Source organism: Lepidochelys kempii, chromosome 4 (genome assembly GCF_965140265.1).
Source record: "Lepidochelys kempii isolate rLepKem1 chromosome 4, rLepKem1.hap2, whole genome shotgun sequence".
In the NCBI taxonomy this organism is placed as follows: domain Eukaryota; kingdom Metazoa; phylum Chordata; order Testudines; family Cheloniidae; genus Lepidochelys; species Lepidochelys kempii.
This window is the reverse complement of record NC_133259.1, coordinates 137,676,807-137,697,535: the sequence shown is the minus strand read 5'-3', so window position 1 is coordinate 137,697,535 and position 20,729 is coordinate 137,676,807. Positions and strand designations below refer to the sequence as shown.

Sequence of the window (20,729 nt, the reverse complement as noted above, 5' to 3'; positions counted from 1 at the left end):
TAGAGGACGGGTTGAAACAGACGAGATACGATTTCATAGGTCTCTTCCTCCTCTAATAGCTTCAACTCTATATCTATGCTCAATCTGCCTCCCAGTTATTACAGTTATCCCCCGAAGAGACAACACATTTATGGGAGGATCTGGTCTTGCGCATCTTTAACAGACTCATTAGCTAAGTTCTGATTGCAAAATTTTTATTACTGATGCCATCAGTTGCATCTAGGTACTTCAGTCAAGGGTACATTAGATATGCTTTAGCTCAGAAAAGATGAGATCACAGTTTAAGTAAACTCTTCAGGGCAGGGACCATCTGTCTCTTTGCTCTATGTTGGTACACTATGTAGTAGAATGGGGCTGAGGCCTCTACATTCTATTACAACATAAATAATGAATTGCAATTTTCAGATCTTCAGTGCAGTTTGCAGGGCTGGCAGTTAGAAAAATCATCCTTTGAGTTTGATAAATTTGGTAATCTTGCTGAGAAATCATTGAGAGGAAATAAGAATGGTACCTCACTAGGACATTATTTTTTTAAATCACTATTCAGATTATAACTACAATTTGAAAATACTAAAATACATATAAATTGCTTTTTAAAAAAAGAAAAAAACCCTTCTACCACAATCCTTTTCATATCATTCAAAAGTTTATTGATTTTAGGCTGTCATAGCTAACCTGCAAGGCAGAGCTTTTCAATAAGCATGAAAGATGCCATAAATGAGAATCTGACCTGTCAAATGATGACAGGTCATCTACTATAGATGAACATTTTCATTTCTGTCTAAAATCAATAGAAAATCTTTATATTTTGGGGAGGGGAGGGAAAGACCTTCAAAGAAATCAAAATTTTAAGCATAAACCCATTTGCCACTCAGTTGTTATTCAACATTTTTTTCGGTCATGTTTGAAAATTCTCAGAATTGGGACTGGACATTTATCATTATATTGGACATTTACATTTCTTAAAATTGGGATTGGATATTTATATGGCTATCAAGAATATTCAGAGTCATAATTAATTATAACAGAATTGTAGACAAAATATCAGATCTAATGCTTCAGGGCTTAAGTCAATTTCTAAGTATTAGAGACCAGGATGAGATCTCATGTGAAGGGCAGATTATCCCACATCTGCGTACTGCAAGGTGCTTGCACCTCCTCTGAACCATCTGGCATTGGCCATGGTCAGAGACAGGACTACCAAGATCTCAGATGTGCTACAGTCTGGTAATTCCTATGTTCCTAAAAATTGCAAATCGGTACCCGCTGAAGTCAATGGAAACAAGAATATAAAAATGCCAGAACAATGGTCCATCTATCTAGCCTAGACCAGTATCCTGTCTTCCTACAGTGGCCAGTGCCAGATGCTGCAACAGGAATGACTAGAACAGGGCAATTATCAAGTGATCCATCTCGTTCCCCGCATCCCAGCATCTAGCAGTCAGAGGCTTAGTGACCCCAAGGCATGGAGTTGCATCCCTTACCATCTTGTTTGAATCTGATAGGCACCGGTGTATCAACTGTTACCTAGGTCCTCAGCAGGGACTCAATCCAGGACCTTGAGAGCTAAAGCACAAGCGACTACACATCTTGACTAATTCCTGTAGCTGCCAGCTGTAACAGACTCCTAAAACCTGTGGATCAGAAATAGAGAAGGAAGTGTAACACATTGAACGGTGGGTTACACAAGATGAATAGGCCCTCAACACCTCCTAGGATCATGCAGGGGAATGTCTGAGTCCAAACAATAACAACCCAAAACTCTTGTTCTAATATTTATTTTAAAAATAATTCATGAAAATTTTATAGTTCAGTAAAACTTTACCTAAACGTTGGACCAAACTGATCTGCCATTGTCCCTTTAAATTTCCCAAGTGCAGCTGCCCCTTGTTAGAAATGCTGTGAATAGGACCAAAGCCTGAAGCCTACTCTTGACTTGTAAATTAAAGCCATACCTCAGTCAGAACAAGGGGAAGCAAACCCGCTCCTGCAGCCCGTTTCATTTCACAAGCAAGGTCTCTCTAGGGGCCGTGTTCAGAAAATACCCTTTCTACATGCACGCACACACACAAAACCTTTAAAAAGAAACTTTCCAGGAGTTCAGCTAAAGTTAAAACAAAGTGAGTAACGTGAAACTCAGTCCTGGAGCAGAATGGAAAGTACACTTAGTATGAATGACCTGCCCTGCCATATGGAACCCCCCGTGAGACCAACCTATAAAGCTCTGTGCTTCTGTTGGAGCGAGGTTAGCCACATCATCTCTCTCTAGGGGTCGTGCAGCTTTTCAATAAAGTCATAAATAAAAAATAAATAAAATGAAGGGGGAAAAAGAAATCCCAGGGAGAAAAGGCCAAAAGGAAATGACCTTCTCCTCTATTAAGTAGGTGACAGATGGGTATTATAAACGCATCATGGGTTGGAAGGGAAAAAGTGCAAGGAGGTGACACACTGGCCCTTTCAACTTGGGTAGAGTCCGGGAGTTGGATCTAGCTATGAGTGAGCAAAAGCCTGGGATGGTTTTCTTGGCGACAGACGTAATGGACGCATCAAGTTCATCACTAGCAGGATGCTTCCATAATAGGAGCCTTTGCTTAGAAAGGAAGTGGGGACTCGAAGCACCAAATGGGAGGAAATGGAACCTTGGATTATCTGGCCGAATTTAAGGGGCACAATCTTGGGACAAATGGTCATATTTTCCAGTGAACCATAAAGGGCTCTACTAATTCCTCAGGAGTCCTCTTTCCCTTGAACGAGACTGTGGCAAAGGGTTTGCAGAGCAGCCCGTTCTCTAGCGCTCCCTTTACAGGCAGAGGCCAGGTTGAAATCCTTTCTGGGGAAGCAAATTACTTTAATAATAATAGTGTGTGTGTGTGTGTGTGTGTGTGTGTGTGTCTGTCTCTCTCTCTCACACACACACACCCCACATTTTCTACTGCATCCAACACCATAGTCTCTAGGCGTCAGTAATACTTACCAGTAGCCTTTCCATAGTACCTTCCACCTGGGCTTCACTAGCACTGAACACAACTCCCGCAACCTTGTGAGGCAATCTACAGAAGGGCTAAGGCTAACAGCTTTTAAAGCTTGGATTGGCTCCAATGCAGCCATTCAGAGTCAAGTGGGAGCTGGTTATGTAGGGGACATTTAGTGCTGCTATTTCATCATGCCCATATTGCCTGAGCATGCAGTGCCTTGAGATGAGGCTGGGGTGAGGCAGGTGCACTCAAACAGAATTGTCAGGAGGAGCACCCAGGGGTGCTCAAAGAGTTACTCTGGGCCTTCAAAGGCTTGTGATGTCAGCAATGTGACTGAGCAAAGAGCAGCAGCAGCCTGTTATCAGGGCACCCCTGGAGCAGACAATACGCAGAGCCCCCGCAGACATAACTGAGAGCTTACAGGGCTAGCGTAGAAGAGGAACAGGAGAACCAGGACAAGGGCACAGAAGCAGGAGGTGGAAATTGGCAGATGGGAGCACCACAGACGCTGGGGTTTCGAGTGGGGGAGTCCCAGGAGGTTGGAAGATGCAGGGGATGGGGATGAAGGTAACAGGGAGTAGGGGTTGGGGTGCAGCTAAAAGCAGAGGGGCATGATCCCTCCCTGATCCCCCTGACTTGGGAAACCAGCACCCCCGCACACAAATGGCTGGGGCAGCAGCATCCCCCCCAGCCTCACAACTCCCCTCCGACCCCTGGCTGGGGCAGCTGCACCCCTCCCCCCATAGCTTCCCCCTCCCACCCCTGGCTGGGGGGGGGCAGCTGAACCCCTCCCCCCATAGCTTCCCCCTCCCACCCCTGGCTGGGGGGGGGCAGCTGAACCCCTCCCCCCATAGCTTCCCCCTCCCACCCCTGGCTGGGGGGGGCAGCAGCACCCCTCCCCCCATAGCTTCCCCCTCCCACCCCTGGCTGGGGGGGGGCAGCTGCACCCCTCCCCCCATAGCTTCCCCCTCCCACCCCTGGCTGGGGGGGGGCAGCTGCACCCCTCCCCCCATAGCTTCCCCCTCCCACCCCTGGCTGGGGGGGGCAGCAGCACCCCTCCCCCCATAGCTTCCCCCTCCCACCCCTGGCTGGGGGGGGCGGCAGCAGCACCCCTCCCCCCATAGCTTCCCCCTCCCACCCCTGGCTGGGGGGCGGCAGCAGCACCCCTCCCCCCATAGCTTCCCCCTCCCACCCCTGGCTGGGGGGGGCAGTAGCACCCCTGGCTGGGGGCGGGGGCGAGGCGGCACCCCTCCCCCTCCGACCCCTGGCTGGGGGGAGGGGGGCCAGTGGACAGCGCCCCCCCCCCCACCCGCTGGATGCCCTGTGACGCAGCAGCCTCCGACCCCCACCCAGCATCTCCCGCCTTTACCCGGGGCGGGGCCCGTCCGCCCCTCGACTCGCGCTGAGGGGGCGCTCTAGGCAGCAGCTCTATGGTCCCGGAGGACCGTCGCCTCCCATGATCGAACGCCGCCTTCGCCCACGGCTATAGAGACGCGGGGCGCTGGGCGGCACAGAGCGGCGCCACGGGGGCAGGCCCGCTGGGCCGTATCTCTATGGCCACGGGAGGGGGGCGACCCGGGCCCCGCGCAGGTTGGGGGCGGGGCAGGAGTAGGCAGTTGGGCGGGGCTGAGGGAAAGCAGCCAGAGGGGGTGGGGCAGACACGTGGGAAGATCCTAGGGCGGGAAGAGGGGAGCGGGGGGAGACCCCTGGGGAGGGACTGTGAGGGGGCAGGGGCAGATACCTGGGGGGACTCCAGGAGGGAAGGGGCAGGAAGAGAAGGGCAGAGAAAGGCAGCTGGGGGGGACCCTGGGGGGAAAGGGCAGGAGGACAGGGCAGACAGCTGGGGGAAAAGGGCAGGAAGAGTGGGAGAGAGGCATATGGCCGGGGGGAGACACAGAGGAGAAGGGGCAGGAAGGGGGGACAGAGACAGACAGCTGGGGGGGCAGAGGCTGGAAGAGGGGGGCAGGGGCAGACAGCTGGGGGGGACTCCAGGGGAAAAGGGCAGGAAGAGGGGGACAGAGGCATATGGCCGGGGGGAGACACAGAGGAGAAGGGGCAGGAAGGGGGGACAGAGACAGACAGCTGGGGGGGCAGAGGCTGGAAGAGGGGGGCAGGGGCAGACAGCTGGGGGGGACTCCAGGGGAAAAGGGCAGGAAGAGGGGGACAGAGGCATATGGCCGGGGGGAGACACAGAGGAGAAGGGGCAGGAAGAGGGGGACAGAGATAGACAGCTGGGGGCAGAGGCTGGAAGAGGGGGACAGGGGCAGACAGCTGGTGGGGATCCCAGCGGAAAAGGGCAGGAAGAGGGGGACAGAGACAGACAGCTGGGGGGCAGAGGCAGACAGCTGGGGGGGACTCCAGCGGAAAAGGGCAGGAAGAGGGGGAGAGAGGCATATGGCCGGGGGGAGACACAGAGGAGAAGGGGCAGGAAGGGGGGACAGAGACAGACAGCTGGGGGGGCAGAGGCTGGAAGAGGGGGGCAGGGGCAGACAGCTGGGGGGAGCCCAGCGGAAAAGGGCAGGAAGAGGGGGACAGAGGCATATGGCCGGGGGGAGACACAGAGGAGAAGGGGCAGGAAGAGGGGGACAGAGATAGACAGCTGGGGGCAGAGGCTGGAAGAGGGGGACAGGGGCAGACAGCTGGTGGGGATCCCAGCGGAAAAGGGCAGGAAGAGGGGGACAGAGGCATATGGCCGGGGGGAGACACAGAGGAGAAGGGGCAGGAAGAGGGGGACAGAGATAGACAGCTGGGGGGCAGAGGCTGGAAGAGGGGGGCAGGGGCAGACAGCTAGTGAGGACCCCAGCGGAAAAGGGCAGGAAGAGGGGGAGAGAGGCATATGGCCGGGGGGAGACACAGAGGAGAAGGGGCAGGAAGAGGGGGACAGAGACAGACAGCTGGGGGGGCAGAGGCTGGAAGAGGGGGGCAGGGGCAGACAGCTGGGGGGGACCCCAGGGGAAGAGGGCAGGAAGAGGGGGACAGAGATAGACAACTGGGGGCAGAGGCTGGAAGAGGGGGGCAGGGGCAGACAGCTGGTGGGGACCCCAGCGGAAAAGGGCAGGAAGAGGGGGACAGAGACAGACAGCTGGGGGGGCAGAGGCTGGAAGAGGGGGGTAGGGGCAGACAGCTTGGGGGGACCCCAGGGGAAGCGGGCAGGAAGAGGGGGACAGAGGCATATGGCTGGGGGGAGACCCAGAGGAGAAGGGGCAGGAAGAGGGGGACAGAGACAGACAGCTGGGGGGCAGAGGCAGACAGCTGGGGGGGACTCCAGGGGAAAAGGGCAGGAAGAGGGGGAGAGAGGCATATGGCTGGGGGGAGACCCAGAGGAGAAGGGGCAGGAAGAGGGGGACAGAGACAGACAGCTGGGGGGCAGAGGCTGGAAGAGGGGGGCAGAGGCAGACAGCTGGGGGGAGCCCAGCGGAAAAGGGCAGGAAGAGGGGGACAGAGGCATATGGCCGGGGGGAGACACAGAGGAGAAGGGGCAGGAAGAGGGGGACAGAGATAGACAGCTGGGGGGCAGAGGCTGGAAGAGGGGGGCGGGGGCAGACAGCTAGTGAGGACCCCAGCGGAAAAGGGCAGGAAGAGGGGGACAGAGGCATATGGCCGGGGGGAGACACAGAGGAGAAGGGGCAGGAAGAGGGGGACAGAGATAGACAGCTGGGGGGCAGAGGCTGGAAGAGGGGGGCGGGGGCAGACAGCTAGTGAGGACCCCAGCGGAAAAGGGCAGGAAGAGGGGGAGAGAGGCATATGGCCGGGGGGAGACACAGAGGAGAAGGGGCAGGAAGAGGGGGACAGAGACAGACAGCTGGGGGGGCAGAGGCTGGAAGAGGGGGGCAGGGGCAGACAGCTGGGGGGGACCCCAGGGGAAGAGGGCAGGAAGAGGGGAACAGAGGCATATGGCTGGGGGGAGACCCAGAGGAGAAGGGGCAGGAAGAGGGGGACAGAGACAGACAGCTGGGGGGCAGAGGTTGGAAGAGGGGGACAGAGGCAGACAGCTGGGGGGAGCCCAGCGGGAAGAGGGGGACAGAGGCATATGGCCGGGGGGAGACCCAGAGGAGAAGGGGCAGACAGGTATAACATGATCCAATGGTTGGTAGATGAAGCGGAACAAATTGACTGAAAAAGTGGTGCAAATTTTTAACAATAATTAACCATTGGAAGAATTTATAAAAGGTCATGGTGGATCCCCATCACTGCCAATTTTTAAAATCAAGATTGGATGTTTTTCCAAAAGATCTGCTCTAGTTCAAACAGGAATTAATTCAGGGAAGTTTTGTGCCCTGCGTTATGTAGGTCAGACTAGGTAATCATAGCGGCCCCTTCAGGCTTTATAATCTATGAAAGTCCAGTAGAGATGCCAAAGAATGGGTCAATGGAGACTAGGGTGACCAGATGTCTGGATTTTATAGGGATAGTCCCAATTTTGGGGCCTTTTTCTTATATAGGCTTCTATTACCCCCCATCCTGTCCCAATTTTTCACACTTGCTGTCTGGTCACCCTAGTGGAGACTGAAATATCTTTTCCTCCCTAGCAGCAGTCCCTCTGGGTAACGGATTGAGACTTAGCCTATATCAACGTTTAAAACTCCACAGCAGCATAGCTGCACCTACACTGCTGTAGCACTTTAGTGTACACACCTACTACAGCAACAGGGGTATCGTAAATCCACCTCTCTGTGAAGCGGCAGCTGGGTCGAGAGAATTCTTCTGTCAACGTAGCACTGTCTACATGGGAATTTAGATTGGTTAACTATGTCGCTCAGTGTGGATTTTTTCACACCCCTGAGTGACAATAGATGGGTTAATCTAATTTTCTAATGTAAACCAGCCCTTATTGGTGGGAGGTGGGGCGTGGAACCGTTTGCATTAGAGCTTTGTCCTTGTGTGGGGAGCTCCAGTGAGGCTCAGTACTAGTACAAGGGGCACTTCGCAGCGTGGTAACATAGGGCTTGAATTGCCAGATTTGATCGGACCCATAGGCATCTAGTTCAATATCCAACAGTGGCCAGTACCAGATGTATCACAGATACAAGAAACCCCTAGCAGGCAGTTTGGGACAACCAAAATCCTAAATACTGGGAGTAGGATTAAGTCCCAAAATGACTACCAGTCATTTTCTATAACTTCCTAAAGAGGTATGTAGCAGAACTGCAATAAACAGAGAATGTCTGGAGATTCAACTCTTTTATTATGGAAGTCTATAAAATAGCCACATTGATTATTTTTTAAGATCACAAAATACACAACATCCATTTTAATATGTGACACATAATATTATATACACATTATAAACCACATGACTGAAACACATGTTCACACGGCACCAATTTCATAACCAAAAAATCCCCACAAGTGCTTTTTCTTAAGATTAAAAACAACTGCAATAAAACCATATTAATATTTTTCCAGACAAAGTTTACAATAAAGAGAAAATTCATATCTTACTAAATAACAAATATTTAACAGCAAAACTTTTATACTAAATATCTATTTTGAATTATAACAAAAATAGTACTTATAATAGTTTATAAAGACAGACCAAAAAAATTTGTGTATAAAATAATATTATAGCGAATTGGACTGTGCTAGGAAAAAAAATTCTGAGATTCAAAGTGCTTTATTCTGCAAACCCACTGCAGCAACCTTTTTTTTAGTCAAGTTATATTAGTTAGGAATGGTAAATCAAAAGCATGATCTATTTATGTCTAGATAAAATACACACACACACACACACACACACACACAATAGATAGATGTATGCATCTTACATTATCTCTCTCTGGTCATTTATTCATTCAAAAGCGTGTTTGGTTTTTATTTTGTACTGAAATTTTAAAAAATGAAAACCCTTCACTGATCTGAGAGTCCAATGCCCTTCTGAAAGTATCTCAGAAAACATTTTGCTAATGATTATTTGACGGGATTTGATCTGAAGCCAATGGAAAAATTTTAATGTACTTCGTATGAGGCCTTTTATCCCTCCCCACCCTGCTTTTCTCATTACCTGTGTCCTCTGACTTCTCCTCCTCTTCTCCTTCCCTTGTCCTCTGTGTCCCCACCAAATAATGTTTTCACAGAGATTGTGGGGTTGCAAGTGGCTTTTACAGACAGCTTGAAAACAGAATTGATCAAGGCCTGAAAACTGGGTGTGACATATAAAAAAAGAGTGATTCTCTAGCTTTTTTATCCTGTGGACCATCTCCATTCCCAATGCCCTCTTCTCCATGATTCTCAAAATGTTTAATTTGGTGGATCACCAGGAGATCATGTGGAGACCCACAGACTGACACATTTCTATCCGGGACAGGGAATGGCAGAAATTTCACAAGAAAACCTGATCTTGTGAAGTTTCCATCAAAAGGTAGACCCGGAGAGTGTGAAGACCCAAACTTGGATTGTAAACTTTCTGAGTGTGGGACATGAGCCTGAGCCACACATAGCTGCGGAGGATTTAGATCTGTGTTTTTGGTTCAAACAGCCATAGAGATTACGGGCTAGCTGCCAAATCCGAATCTGGATCTGAACTTCAGAGTTCAGAGGCTACAGAGTCTCGGTTCAAGCCAATCCCTGTTAAAATAAAAACCTTCTGTGAAACGGCCACAGAGAGATTATAGAGCAGCAAGCCTCAGAAACGACCACATTAACACTGAGTTTCCCAAGTCACATGCACTCATGGAAGCAGAGCTCATACGTGTGTGTGTTTGTCGGTCTATGCGCTTCTATATGATTTTTGGCAGCATAGTTTAAAGTGATGATTAAATCTTTAGTGTCTCCCCTTCCAGGGGACCGCCAAAGTCTTTATTGATCCTGGACGGATGAACGGCTGGCTAGAGCAGCCTTCAGCATCTTTCACTCAGCACTGCCTTAGAGCCTTCCACTGACTCATCCCAGTTTTCAAAAGCCAAGCCTGCAAACCCTGCACCAGCCTGGTGGGAAGCTCCCGCCCCTCCTTCCTTCAGATTTCAGCTCCCTCTGACTTATCCTGACAAAAACCAAGCTGCTCACCCATAACAGTTTCATTGGCACTCAGGTCAAGGGAGTTCTCAGCTCTGGCTCCTGTGTTTCTCCTTCTCTGCCCGATGAACTGTATGAGGTGCCCCTGTTACAGCAAATATATCTGAGCGAGAGGGTAAGCACACTGAAAGGTCAGTATAAAGTCAGTGCCCGCAGCTCAGATGAACAGCACGCCTGTCTTGGACAATTGCGAGAGAGATTTCTCTTCCCTGAGACTGCCAGTCATTGACCATGGCCGCCACAAAGTAGCTGCGGTGCATGTGGTTTGCCTGGTGCCAGCTGCCAAACCTGTGCTCTGCCACTAGTAAAGCAAAAAGAGATGTTGTTCCGGACTCAGGGCAGAAGTGCTGAGCGCCCACCATGACAGCTGAAGCAGGAATTGGGCATGCCCAGCACCTCGGGGGGAGGGGGAAATCAGACTGGTCACTTTTTTAAATTCAAGATGGGCCTGAAACAAAACGCCAGATCCAAACACGTCTGAATGCTGAGGATCCAAACACTACAGTACGGGCCTCGCTTATTTCAGAGGAACACCCCCAGTTCAAGTGTGACTGGGCAGCATACGAAGTTCCCAGTGTCTCTAATAAGGGGTTGCACTGATGGCAGCTCACATGCCCTGACAAACACTCCCAGGACCACTTTGCACTTCAGTTGGATGCTGCGGAGGGCAGGGTTAGCTGAGAGGGAGCCTTCCACCCATCTCCAACACTCTTTAATGCAAACACCTCTATGGGCAGGGGACAATGGCAGCTGTGGGTGTGACTACCAGTCAATTTTTGGAAGCTTAGTTTTGCAGCGGTTCCATGAACAAAACAACCGCGTGCTCTGAGCCACGTTACTTAGCAGCACCCCAGTACAGTTTATGAAAGAACATGTAGTTCAGAGTTCAGTGCACACACCGAGGGGCCTGAGAGATCCGGAGAGAAGGCAAAAACAACACAGCTCACTGCAAAACTCTGGGTTTGGAAGGGATCAGACAGGGTGGGGGTAGGGGCGATGGACAGTTACACCATGCCATGTAGCAGCACCAGGCAACTTCAAAAATGACACATCAGAGACCCCAGTTCTACCCTCTGAAGTGAGATCAGCCCTCACTGAAGCAGATGAGAGACTCCTATCAGAGGGCAGAATTTGGCCACTACTTTGTCCCACAGTACAGATGAAATGGCTTTCTTGTTCACAAAGCATAGGCAGAATAAAACGCCCTGTCCAGCTGACCCTGCTGCGTTTAGTGGCCCAGTGGTCCTCTGTAGCAACACCAGTGGCCATGCCAGAAGCTAAACTGGGGCCGGGTTCAGTTTGCGTGCCTTTACACAGAATGCACTTCCCAGCATTTGTGAGCAGGTGCTGCTGTCATCTGAACACAGAGTTCTTTTCCCCACATGCTGTGAGAGACAAATCAGAACTGGAAAGCATTTAGAAGGGTTTAGGGATTGGGAGTGGGGGGGATTTGTTCTTCGTTCTCTCCAAAGAAAGCAAAACAAAACAAACACTTATCACCAACTAATTTAACGCTGTTCAAAAAGATCAAAGGCCACCAGAGGTAGCAGCCTGCCATCAGATCTCACCAACACCTCCTGGCCTGGTTCCAAGGAGGCGCGTGGGGCAGTCAGACCTCTGATCGCTAGCTAATTTCAAAAGCTTTTCCCGCAGCAGGCATCCTCTGCCCTCCTCCTTGCAGCAGAAAGGTTTATATATATATATATATAATATTTATATATTGTGTATGGTCAGGCAGTCCCAGCTCTACTAGTGTTTGAAATTCTTCTTAAGACAAAACAAAACCAAAAAACCAAACCAGCCAATCTCCTTGTACTTTCCCCACAGAAATAACAATCATTTTGGCAGCTTTGCTGTGGGAGAAAGCCTCGACCAGGAGGTTCTGCAAGGTTAGTGTTGTGGAGAAGCTTCTTTTCCTTTTTTCTCCTTTCGTTCTGTCCCTTTACCCACCCACCCCCATTGGCCCTCCCCGGTGAAGGAAAAGTCGGCTTACACTGTTGCCCCAAGCATGGCTTCTGTCTCCGTCAGGATCTCATTCTGATTGGAATCCAGTCCGAAGAATTTGACCCTGAGTCCATCAACGGGGTGGACCACAGGGACCAGCATGATTCTAGGGAAAGTCCTGGTGGCTAGCTCGAACCGGCTCTTGCTGGCCAGCTCAATGGCTAGCGCCTTGAGGAAAAGCTTGGCCAGGTGCTTGCCGAGACAGGTCCGTATGCCCCCACCAAAGGGAAGGTAGTGGAACCTGCCGTCTTTGTCTTCGGTACGGTCTTGCCCGAAGCGGTCAGGGTCAAAGACGTCCACGTCCTTGAATACTGGGGCGGTGTCGTGCGTGTCCCGGATGCTGTACATGACACTCCAGCCTTTGGGGATCTGAAAGCCCTACAGAGAGGGAGACGGGGGAGAGAAAAACAAGAATGCATCAACGGTAACATAGCCACCCACAGGAGGAGACCACGCGAGCTGAGCGAAGCCACTGCACGGGTGAGTGGAGACACTGCTGATACTGGGGACTCTGTTTGAGATCCCCGATCATCAGTAGAATATACTGAAGGCTTAATGGGAAAACACCCTGTGATTAGGGTAGGACTGTGGGGTTCTCTTTCTGACCTGCTGGGGAATCAATTATTTATTTGTATTGTGGTAGCTCATCCAATCCCCAGTTACGGACCAAGACCCTGTTGTGCTCAGCACTGGATAAACGCAGAACAAAGACACTTAAAAGGACTTCGGTCAGCGTGAAAGTCCTTCTGTCTGAAATATTTTTACTTACTATTGTTACATGTGGCACCCAAGATATACAGAATTTAAAGATAGAACAACTTTATTTTTCCCAGTTTGTTTTCAGTCAGTGTGATCTAGTATGTAGGATGCTGGACTGGGAGTCAAGAAACCCAGGTTCTCGTCCCAGCACTGCAGTTCTCCTGCTGGGCGACTCTGGCAAATCATTTCTTTCTCTGTGCTTCTGTTTCCCCTCTCTTCCTTTATCAGACTTGTCTATTTAGACTGCAAGCTCTTTGGGGCAGGGACTCTCTCTCACTGCATGTCTGTACAACACCTGGTGTAATGGGGCACTGACTTCAGCTGGGACCTGGAGGCACTATTGTAATACAGACAAATACTAATTTGTACATTAGTGAATGTGAATAGTCAGCTTTGATGAGTCCTTGGTGGAGTACAGCTAGGCTCCAATCCAGAAGACACTTCGCCACCAGTGCAACCTTTTCTCGTGCGTGCAAGTGGTTGCAGGATTAGAATCTTTGCTTCCCTTGGTGTTTGTGTGGGTCTTTCCCAAGAAGAGAAGAGTGAATTTGCAAAAAAAGGAGAGAAAAAAAAAAGTGTGCCTGTAAAAGCACAAGGAACGGCAGAGGGCAGCTGAGGCAAGTGTAGAACACAGAACTACTTCTAACTCCTTTTTGAAAACTAGCTAGCTTTAAATCACTGCTTTCCCTTTAATCATTGTCCCTCTTTTATTAAATCTGGAGTAACTCCATAAGCTTTAGATTTAACCGGTGAAACAGACATCACCGTCTAGCCCACCATATGGCAAAGGAAAAGGCAAACTTTTCTCCCATCTCTGCGGTATCCCTCACATTATTCAGAGCTCCCCAAACAAGTGCCCAGAAAAGCGGTATAGTAGTCCACAGCATCACCTATTCATACACACACGTATTGTCACACACCCATAATGTGTGAGTGACTGCGTGGTTGTGCAGAGAATGCATTGATGAGAAAAAGGGTGATTTATCATCCCCTGCTTACTTGAAAAGGTTTCAACCTCAAATCATGCCATTAGCAGGGTTTACTATGTGACTGACAGGTCTCGAGATTTACTTTTGCTAGCACAAAGTTCCATCCGTTATGATGAGTAATATCCCTATTATCCAAAAATCTGTAACTTCCCTTTGCCCCTTTCTGCCGTCACACCCCAATCTCTGGCTTCAGAGATCGCCACATGTTTCTCGCCAAAGTTTCATCAAACTTTTCTCCCCTTTGGTTGCCTGAAAGTTCTGGTACCAAATGATGGGCTAGGTTCTGATCTCAGTTCCACCAGTGTAAATCCAGAGTAATTGCACTGATCTGCCAGCAATATGACTTTAATTTGTCCTCTCTGCAGGTCAGATCCTCACTAAACTGCTAAGTGGCTTGCGAGTCACACCCAAGAGTTGGGCTATTGTGTGCAACCCCTGCAATATCGTGGTGCACAAGTCAACGCAGGAACATGCGTGAACGTGTAGACAAACACAAATGTCCTGTGTGCGATTGGGAAAATGCTTTTGCAATAAATGAGGTCACCTGATCTCCTCCTAAAAAGGAGATTTCATATATTGCAAAAACTTTCCTCTTTGAGAAAGCCTTTTACCATAGGTCAGATTCACAGATTCACCTCTTCTACTCCAAACCCCTACCTGCTCACCAAAAAACTACTCCAAGCAAAGCTTTAACTCTGAAAAGGGAGAAGAGGCAGAGACTCCATGAAGTCCACTGCAGACTTCACTATTGATTTTATGTGGAAGACACTCAGATGCCACCGTGATAGGTGGCAGTATAAAACCCCGAGACAGATATATTGTGTCTCTAGATCTCCAGTGTTTCTATGACCTCCACTGCTGGGAATGCATTACTATACTACCACGTATGCTGGATAGTTCAGGTTATGGGAGAACTTTCTATACAACTCTTCCACCCAATTTTCACTTCCTTATAACTTTCTGGAAAACTCTCCTTGGGGGGGCGGGAATTATCCATGTTTGATCTCAACCCACAACTAACTTTTTTTTAAGCTTCCCCGATGGGCAGATTATTCTACAATTGACTACTACAAGGCATCTTTCCTTGACACATCCGGTACAGGCAGACTTCTACATGCAAGATTCCCCAGTGACTCTGATGGGAACTATACCAAGAGCAGCTCACGTGCCTTGCAGAACATGCTGGGACAGCCTCTCATTTAGATTGGATGTGACAAAGGGAAGAACTAGCTTGGAAGGAGATTTATGGGATCAGACCTGTGGTCTTTCTGGTCAAGTAGAGTAGTTTCTAGGTCCCTTTGTTTGGAAGTTTGAGCAAAATCTGTTCAACCATTTTTGAGTTATGTAGGAAGTGTTTAAAAAAGAAAAAGATATTTTCCATACTCTGCCTCAACATTCAGACTTGTTCACAGATAAGCACACAAATTGTCAGGTGGATAGTTCTACATCCCGACAGGCCTGGTTGCAAAATAAATATATCAGTTTCCAGCTTTCAGAAGTTTTGCACCAGCCTGTATGTGGTAGAACCTTTCACTTACATTCAAGTTTGTTAGACAGATTATACTTCCTACATATATATAATACATTGTCATTGATTGTAGCACATTGTACATCTTGTAGTGTTCCATTGATCAATGGACTGTTTGGGTGTTCTTGCAGAGCAAGGGCATTCTACCTGGATGACTCAGCATCCTCTGTGGGTTAGTGTTGGGGATCCACTAGACTGCAACCACACCAGTGCAAGAGTTAGATCTGGTCTGATTTCATGAGCTAAGCAGGTCTGAGCCAGAACAGTCATTGGATAAGACACCTGTGAGGGGAAAAAGCCAGGGTGATACAAGCACGTAATATGGGTGAGTCAGCAGAAAGTGGCCCTCTAATAACAAGAATTTCTGCTATGACCTGGGGGTTCATCAGTTGGAAACGACAGAGCAGGAGAAAGATCTGGGTGTATTAGTCCATCACAGGATGACTATGAACCACCAATGTGATGCGCCTGTAAACAAAAAAACCCATAGATGTGATCCAGGATGAATCAGGCAAGGTATTTATGCCACTGAACAAGGCACTGGTAAGACACCATCTGAAATATGGTGCACAGTTCTGGTCACCCATCTTCAAGAAAGAGGAATTTGAACTGCAACAGGTGCAGAGAAGGGCTACTAGGATGATCAGGGGACCAGAGAGCCTGTCTTCCAAGAGGAGACTAAAAGAGCTGGGCTTATTTAGGCTGAGAGGGGATCTGATTGCTCTCTCTCTCAGGACATCAGCAGGGTGAACACCAGGTAGGGTGACGAGCTATTTAAAATAAAGGACAAGGGTGGCACAAGAGCAAATGAGCATAAATGTGCCAGGAGGAAACTGCGGCTGGAAATGCGAAGAAGGTTTCTAATCATCAGAAGAGGGAGGTTCTGGAACAGCCTCGGAATAAGAACAGGGGTGAGGGGCAAACAACCAAACTGGTTTTAAGAGGGAGCTTGAGAGGTTTATGAATGGGATGATATGACCTGCAATGGCAGGGACTGGACTCAGTGATCCAGGAGGTCCCTTCCAGTCCTACGTTCTTTCGGAGTCCGTATTCAGCCAGTGCCCCTGTGTAGTGCTTTGCCATTGGAGGGGCGGTCTTGCGATTTCTGCTGAAATGTAAACCCAGGCCCTAGTGCTTATGGTCACGTCAAGATCTGGCCAAGCTCCAGTGTCAGGAGGACACTCAGGAGAAATACCCTATTCCCTAACTCGCCTTCCCCCATGGTTTAGAGTGGATCTGGCACATCTTGCCTCCTGTCCTACAATTGCCTAACATTGGCCTGCACGGTTGTAAAACCTGCCGGGTTCTACCCCAGAGGTGGCTATATTCCAGTGGGAGGTGCAGAGATTCCTGCCTGCGTCTCTATAAAATACTCCGAAGCCCCTTTTCGGGGGAGAAGGTGTGTGAGACTCGACAGGGCTCCTGGGCTGTTGTACTCACATCCAGCTCGAAGGTCTGCAGCACCGTCCTGTACCCGCCGGAGATGGGGGTGAAGAGACGTAGCACCTCCTTGATCACGCAGTCCAGGTAGCGGAGACTGCTGATGGTGTCCAGCTGGAGGGAGCCCTCGCAGATGCACCCGTTGTGCAGGATGCCCTTGCTGCGGAGCTCTTCGCGAAGCTTCTCCAGGACCCCGGGGTGCTTCAGGAGCTGCATGATGAGAGAGGTGCTGGCGCTGGCCGTGGTAGCGTAGGCAGCGAAGATCAGCTCCAAGGTGCCATCCTGAAGGCCAAAAGGAACCCTGGGTTATACACGGGGAGGGTCACAGCCTCAGGCAGCCGGCCCCATGCAGCACGCTGCTGCACTACATGGGGCACAGGCTAAAATGGGTTCATGCCCCAGCCGTCCACTAGCAGAAGCTAGAACCTAGCACTAGGCCACAGCTGGAAGGAGCTCGGTTTAGCCTCAGCCGGGTACCCAAAGAGATTTTATTTGCAACATACAATTTGGCACAACAGGAAAGCTTTCCTCAGGGCTGCAGCACGTCAACCCCTGGGAGGTGCCGCAGAGCAGAACCACAGCGTGTTGGCAGCACCATCAGGAGAACTGGCTGGAGGAAGCTCCTGCAGTACTTAGCTTGTACGCCCTTTAGGGCAGGGATCTTCTCTCCAGGGCGCGTGTACAGCGCCTAGCACAGCAGGGCCCACATCCCTGACGGGGACCTCTAGGTGCTACAGGGGTACCCATAAGCTGCAACAAAACCAGCTCTCGCTGTGCCTGGCTCAGTCTCCCGCTTCCATGAACGTTACAATTCATCCTCCCCAGAGGAAGGCCAAAAAATGGAAAAAAAAAACCCACCATCATCGAGACGAGAGGTGTCTGAGGGCCACTGGGAGCTTGTACAGAGCCGCGAGCTAGGGTCACAGAGCCTGGATCCCCAGCCCAAGCCTTTAGCGTGGCAGCCAAGCTGAGAGGACGAGGCAGCCAGCAGCAGCCTGGGGCGGATCATTTCTTCCTTCCCCATCACATGACGTAATGGGCTTGGCCGCGTTTCCAATCCCCCGGTGGAGCATAGTCCCCGCTCCTCCTGCAAGCTGCCACCCCGGCTCTCGAACGGGCCTTTCCCCCCGCCTGCCAAGACAGGACGACTCGGGAACAGCACGTTCACCAGTCGCTCGGTCCAAGGCTCCTGCTCAAGTCACTTAAGCTTTCAAGGATTCTTTCCCAGCCACTGACTAAGCTGGAGGGAGACATTCCCTCTCTGCTTTGGAAGGGGACTTGGGCCCAGCCCTGCCTTCTCCCCGATGGAACTTTGCAAAGTCCAGTTTGGAAAAGAAAAACAACAGCTCCTGTCGGGGCTGCCACTGGCTTCCTCATCCCGCAGCTGCGAGAAAACACAGGCAGCCCCTCCCCACAGAGACCGCATTGCAGCTTCAGGGGGTTTCCCTTGTCCCTTGGCACCTACCAACATACGAATACCTCCTTATCTACCTGCCCCTGGGGAGAAAGGAACAAACATCCCCCAGGCATGTCTGTCACGCACACAGAGTGCCTAACGCTGATCTCCCCTAAGCCACAGTCAACCCACTGACTTCACTGGAGAGATTCCTGATTTACACCCATCTACACCATGAATAAGCCCTTCACCCAGTGATGAGCTGCCAAAATCTTAACAACGGGTTCCCTCCTCACCCCACGAGGGGGTCGTTGCCCACCCCCGTCCCCCGGGATTCCTGCCCCATCCAACCCCCCTGTGTTCCTTGATGCCCCCCCCCCAGACCCCTGTCCCATCCACCCCCCTCCCCTGTCCCCTGACTGCCCCCAGAACCAGGTAGGAGGGTCTCGTGAGCCACCGTAGTAGGTGCCCACCCCACCCCTAAGAGCCGGAGGGACCTGCCGGGGAGCGAGGTGGGGAGTTCCGGAGGTGCTTACCTGGGGCAGCTCCCAGGAAGCATTCAGCAGGTCCCTCTGGCTCCTAGGGGTGGGGGAGTGTAGCTGGGGGGGAACAGGAGGAACGGCCGCTCCCCCACTGATCACATCAAAAGTGGCGCCTTAGGTGCCGACTCCCTGGGTGCTCCGGGGCTGGAGCACCCACGGGGAAAACTGGTGGGTGCAGAGCCCCCACCGGCAGCTCCCCGCCCCAACCTGTGCCCGGCCCCAGCTCACCTCCGCTCCGCCTCCGCCCCTGAACGCGCCGCCCCGCTCTGCTTCTCCGCGCCTGCCCCCCCTCCCAGCTTCCCGTGAATCAGCTGTTCGCGCGGGAAGCCGAGGAGGGCTGAGAAGCAGGTGGCGGCTTCACACTCAGGCCGAGGGTGGTGGAGAGGAGCTGGGGCAGGGAGCGGTTCCCCTGCGCAGCCCCCGCCCCCGGGTTACCTGCTGCGGCGCAGGCGGCCCTCCTCGTGCCTCCCCGCCCCAGCTCACCTGCGCCTCCCTGGGCCTGAGCAGGAAGCCACCGCCTGCTTCTCAGCCCGCCCCGGCTTCCCGCGCGAATAGCTGATTCACGGGAAGCCGGGGGGGACAGAGAAGCAGAGCAGGGCGGCGCGTTCAGGGGAGGAGGCGGAGGAGGAGAGCTGGGGCCAGGGTGGGCCGGGGAGCTGCCGGTGGGTGCTCTGCACCCACCAGATTTTCCCCTTGGGTGCTCCAGGGCAGGAGCACCCCTGGAGTCAGCGCCTAAGGCGCCACTTTTGGCCGGTTAAATTTAGAAGCCCTTTTAGAACCGGTTCTCCCTCGCAAACAACCAGTTCTAAAAGGGCTTCTAAATTTAACAACTGGTTCTAGCGAACCGGTGCAAACCGGCTCCAGTCACCACTGGCTACACCACTTCTGACCTGCGCAGTGCCACCCCCTGGAAAGCAGCCTGGGTTTCCACAGGCTCAGTCAGTCCTAGGCCTGTCTCCTGAGACTGCTAACAAGGGCCTGGGATGGGTTTGCAGTGGTGCCCACGGTATCAAAGCCTCTGCCCCCTGGCGAAGCATTCCAGTCTGTGCGCAGCCTTTCCGTGCCAGCCACAGCCAGACGGTGGGCTGATGGCTCTGGAAGTTTTCAAACAATAGCCACCCCTAAAACACTCCTATTCAGCATTGTCTTAGGGTTCTTCGTTCTCGTGTGGTCTTTGTCCCCCACCTCCCACAGGTTTAGCATGCACTCAGGGAAAAGGACAAACTTCATTCCAAAGGGAGCAGGCAGCACCCCGCATGATGAGCTGCATGGCCAGAAATATCCCCGTTCCGTTCGTCTACATGACACGGGAGGCAGGAAGGACCCCCCAAGATTCCTCAGTGGCCTTTCTTTCCTCTCCCTCTCAGCATGGCCCGCCCTGCAATTTATAGCTGCTTACTGGTTTTGAGCCAATGTTCAGTCCAACAGAAATAAATAGCCATGCTGCAGGGCATTCCTGCAGGTTAACAATGGGCTAGAAGGAGCTGATGGCCTATGATGTAGCTTATGGACCCTGGGCAGTCATTAAATGAGTGTAGGGTGAGGCTAGTGGTCCAAGCACAGCTCTAGGCACCAAGAATGCCCAAGTTCTAATCTTGGGCCAGACTGACTCTCTGACAGACGCTCGGTGCCTCAGTTTCCCCACCTGTACAACTGAGGATAATACTTCTGACCAGCCTCACAGTGGCAGCATGAGGCTTAGTTAATGTTCACTAAATGCTTGAAAAGAGTGCCGCTCTGTAATAATAATAATCCCCAGAAATGCTCTTCCCCAAAGCCTGGACAGGATCTGCACACAAATGTGGCTCTTAGGGCAAAGAGTGGTCTGCTGGCACTGGGTTTGAGCCACACAGAGCCCAGGCGGGTGCTATGCCAATGCTTGCACATGGCTTTGCTAATACACCCCTGCTATTCCAGTCCTGGAGTTCTCCCCCCGCCAGCTCTGCGTAGGCCCCTCAATCCGGCCCTTCATCGCCCTTCATTAGTCCAGCCCTGAGCCTCCACCCAGCTCTGCTGCTGCCTTTCCTTCCATAACAGTCTGCCCCTCGGTGATCCCAGCTGGTGCTGTTCTTGAGCAGAAGCTAC

At 51.5% G+C, this 20,729-nt stretch overlaps 1 protein-coding gene and 1 long non-coding RNA gene across 3 annotated transcripts in view; both read right to left on the bottom strand.

The window, feature by feature from the left end:
- Positions 1–416: 416 nt before the first annotated feature.
- Positions 417–4,507, bottom strand: LOC140910902 (uncharacterized). The gene is made up of 2 exons (XR_012158790.1): positions 4,345–4,507; positions 417–1,634 (listed from the first exon to the last, which is right to left on the bottom strand). It is a non-coding gene; the product is annotated as an uncharacterized lncRNA (long non-coding RNA).
- A 3,634-nt stretch (positions 4,508–8,141) lies between these two features.
- The window catches only part of CYP26B1 (cytochrome P450 family 26 subfamily B member 1), a 36,246-nt gene continuing 23,658 nt past the window's right edge, over positions 8,142–20,729 (bottom strand). The window contains exons 5-7 of one of the 2 annotated variants that reach the window (XM_073343022.1): positions 16,707–16,988; positions 11,980–12,368; positions 8,142–11,371 (exon numbers count right to left, since the gene is read on the bottom strand). In XM_073343022.1, coding sequence (XP_073199123.1) covers positions 11,296–11,371; positions 11,980–12,368; positions 16,707–16,988 — 747 coding nt within the window. In that variant the 3' untranslated portion in view covers positions 8,142–11,295. The other variant, XM_073343020.1, reaches the window with a different exon arrangement.